We start from the raw sequence: 3964 nt of genomic DNA, 5'->3' as shown, positions 1-3964 counted from the left end.
CCCACCTACCCTCCCCTAAAGTTTGGCACGTTACTTCTGGGACACCCTGTATTTTAATAGTGTTTAAAAAGTGAGAACAGGTGATTTAGTGAATCTTTGTCGGTGTAATTGCCCGTAGAAAACAACGAAATTTAACAAGTTTTTTGTTCATAACTTTTAAATGGTTAATAATATTAGCCTTCCCCCTCCGGATTGTTAATAGGGGGACCGAAACGCGCCCCCCAAACCCACCTCATTCGAAAGGGGACAGTCGCCACTTTAGGAAAAGCCTCAGCCCCACACCCCCCACTACGAGTGTGTGCAATTTTTTTTTGGATCGGGTCACCCCTTTGGACGCAATATCCCGAAATAGGTGGGCCACTTACTAAACAGTACCCAAAATTTCATTACCATTACATTTTTCAGAATTAATAATCAAATTTTTATTTGCATTAAATTAAAATAATTCGCCACTCTCGTCTGTAGGCATATACACATGTAATAAATGAATATTAAATCAATTTTAAATCGCAATCGCGTTGTATATTATTACAGCTGTGACATAGACTTTCCTTTTGTTCGCTGTCCATATCAAAAAAAGTTTTTAGATCAGAAGACGACGTTACTCCTTTAGACACTAAGCGTGAATACTCCACCGCCAAAAGGGTCGAAGATTTTTCTGCAATCAAGGAATTACAAAATCTGCATAAATCAAATCTGCTATTACAGCCCTCAATTTTATTGGATAGCTCTTTTTCATCTGGCCTTGTATAACTATTCGATGCTATTTTACATCCGGTACGAAATATTGTTGAAACCGTTGAATCGTAATTTTTTTGTAGATTTTGTATAAATAGTTCCGTAACGTTTTGCAAACTTGCGCCACTGTTTGATTGGGAATTAAAAGGTGTTTTGATCGGTTTTAAACCTTTAGCGTGCATGTACAGCATGACTTCCCTTTCGCTTAGATCTTTAATAGGGCGCATGAACTTTACACCATTTCCCATACGATCGTCAAGGAATGCAACATCCAAAGCAGCGTCGTTGCCACGCCCAAGTACGATCCCTGCCAATAGATCAGCTGCTATATTGACATTAATCGAAGGTATAAAGACATATTTGCAATTTAGACCCTGCGCCACAGATGCGATCAATTTATTTCGATGCACCTTTATAAGCTCGCTGCGGCTAGTTGATGATCGAATATTAAGCAAAGTATTCGTAAATACTATTTCTCTGTCCGTTCCTCGGGACAAGTACGACCCTAAATTGATAATATCAAATGGTTTTTGGTGTTCTTCACAACTTAAATTAATAATATAAGCCTCTGGACCTTTATAACTCAAAATAAGTTCTTGCACTTTTTGAACGTAACTAATAGAATTCGATGCCCTTATGTGCCTTGGAGTCAGAGCGCAATCATCAATAAAGAGAATTTTAAAATCACAATGCAGCCTTTTAAAACCTGTTTCTGTTTGTGCCTTTTGTAGCATATCTAATAGCACAACAGCTTGTGCACTGCCATCAAACACTAAAAGTATATTAGCATTCCGAGGTAAGGCTTTGGATGATCCTACTGCTGCTCGAAATTTATGATTCACATATTGTAAGAAGCAAGCCTTGCATTTCGGCTCTTTGTAAAACATTTTATACATTTCTCCTTCTTGTCCACATTTGTTGCAGACACCAGTACAGAATGAAGTGTCCATCAGTGAATGCGGAGTCATACTGCCGGCATCGCCATTGGCCCTTAAATCTTCTTCCCCTATGCTGCACATTTGTAAAACTTCTTTTCATAAAGTACACCTAGGAATTCAAACGATGCATCGATATTTTTAAAACATCGATAATATCGGTTGAAAATTCGATGTTTACCATCGATGTTTACAATTGGGGTGTTCACAGTTCGTTCCAAATAGTGTCTCAAAATGTAGACGTCTACATTTTAAGACGTTTTCTAACCGTAAAATCTGTGGTGTTGTTGTTTCCCATACAAAATTGGAAAACGACGCCGTCTACATTTTGTCACACTCAAAGGTATGTTTTTTACGCGTCTACATTTTGCAACCTCGCAGCAGGGTTGCATTATGGCAATACTAATCACATTTTTTTTTTTTATTGGGCACGTTTTCTGTATTTGCATTTAATTTGAGCGCAATTTCTGATGAAAAGAAACAAATCAAGGAAAAGAAATAACAAATATTAGGAATTGGCAATTAAGTTAAATAATTACAATTTTTCAGAAACAAAATCGAAAGGCGACATATAAAAAAGCACGCAAAGAAGAAATGTCTGGCAACACCAGCAAAGTTTTGAGACGATTTTGCGACGACTGCTAGAAAGGGGTGCTCACAGTTTGATGCTAAAGATGTCTCAAAATGTAGACGTCTACATTTTCAGACACAATTTGGAACGAACTGTGAACACCACCAATTTCTTAAAATCGCTAGGGTTGACTTCGCGAGAGTGCAACACGCTTTGACCCATAAACCAAAAATACAAGATCACGTCTTCTTAGTAGCCCGTTATAATCGCATTTAGGAAAAAAGTTGGGCGACTTTGACATTAGCCGGTTGTTTACAATTTGTTCATTGCTTACAATTTGGTGGTGGCTTTTTACTGGAATTTTCTTCATTTTCGCTTGTGACAACGTGTGTACACATAAGGTAAAGAATAAATTAACACAACGACATTATTTATAAAAGAGTTTGTAGAATAAAAATGGTGATTCATGCGTTCAACAATTACGCGGTTTTTTTCGTTCTCTTCGTTGTTTACTTCTTACAACAAAGATGGCGACAGCTAGAAAATAACTTTTTTCTTTCTTTCGGGAAGGCGTGATGTTGTGTCTTTCGTTCATGGCTTTGACCAATGTGACTTTATGGTGGGTGTAGAGGCGTCGTACCATCACAAAACTGAAAACCGGACGGCGGGGAAACTCATAGTTTACGAGTAATTTGGGAACAAATGCAGTTGGGCTCCAAATCTCAAAAACAAAAAAAAAATATTGGGGTGGGCTTTAGTAGTCAGCCGCACCTTGTGTTTTAAAAAAACCAGGTGGAATTAACAAATGAAACTTGATCAGCATGTTAAGGGAGGTATCCTCTAAAACATGTATAACTAAAAAATATAAACAATATCATTGTTTATAAGTTATTTGTTGTTAAAATTTCTTAAGTCGTTCCACTTGGTTTCCTTAACAAAAAGTGCATTTGTCACATACTTTCATATATATAAATGCACATAACACTGTACTTAATACCTTACACACTTTTATTTTATTTTATCTTGTATATAAATCACTTTAATTCAACTTTTGTCGACTTGCAACTTACATTGAATTGCACCCATATTTACAATAACACATGGTTGCAAACTGCCACATAACATGTGTTGCCATATTGTACAAAATAATACATACAAAAAAGGCAATGTTTAAAAAGGAATACAGGGGAAATCAATACAAAAGAAAATGAAAATTTACCGCTACTTTTATTCTGGGCGTGTATTATTATCAATGAGGGTTTCCGGTCACGAACCCCTGTGCAAAAATATTGCCCATGACGTAGGCGGTGTTGGTCCCGCCCGATTTGTTTGCTTTAAGTTCGGTCGAAGGCCGCTTACGCAGAAAGGTGTTCTCTGCAAGAGGTGTTCAGCTCATTTTCTTCGCAAAACAGAAAGGAGAATTCTTCTGCCTGAGGGTTATAATCCCTAAGTGCGGCCGAAGGCCGCCTACGTAGAAAGGTGTTCTCTGCAAAAGGTGTTCAGCTCCTTTTCTTCGCAAAACATAAAGGAGAATTCTACTGCCTGAGGGTTATAATCCCTAAGTGCGGCCGAAGGCCGCCTACGCAGAAAGGTGTTCTCTGCAAAAGGTGTTCAGCCCCCCTTCTTTGGCAACACAGAAAGGAGAATTCTACTGCCTGAGGGTTATAATCCCTAAGTGCGTCCGAAGGCCGCTTACGCAGAAAGGTGTTCTCTGCAGAAG

General features: G+C 38.1%; 1 protein-coding gene across 1 annotated transcript; it reads right to left on the bottom strand.

Annotated features, from left to right (window-relative positions):
• Positions 1–417: 417 nt before the first annotated feature.
• Positions 418–1791, bottom strand: LOC108365870 (cytoplasmic tRNA 2-thiolation protein 2-like). The gene has a single exon (XM_017620062.1). It carries the CDS (start codon positions 1755–1757, stop codon positions 492–494), a length of 1266 nt encoding a protein of 421 aa, XP_017475551.1. The 5' UTR covers positions 1758–1791; the 3' UTR covers positions 418–491.
• Between the last annotated feature and the right edge of the window lie 2173 nt (positions 1792–3964).

Source organism: Rhagoletis zephyria, unplaced genomic scaffold (assembly GCF_001687245.7).
Source record: "Rhagoletis zephyria isolate East Lansing unplaced genomic scaffold, Rhagoletis_zephyria_1.1 Rzeph_scaffold_02034, whole genome shotgun sequence".
In the NCBI taxonomy this organism is placed as follows: domain Eukaryota; kingdom Metazoa; phylum Arthropoda; class Insecta; order Diptera; family Tephritidae; genus Rhagoletis; species Rhagoletis zephyria.
This window is presented reverse-complemented; position numbering and strand designations above follow the sequence as displayed.

What these genes read in the sequence shown, in the direction of transcription:
- LOC108365870 (XM_017620062.1), bottom strand. Translation starts at nt 1,757, where the DNA reads ATGTGCAGCATAGGGGAAGAAGATTTAAGGGCCAATGGCGATGCCGGC.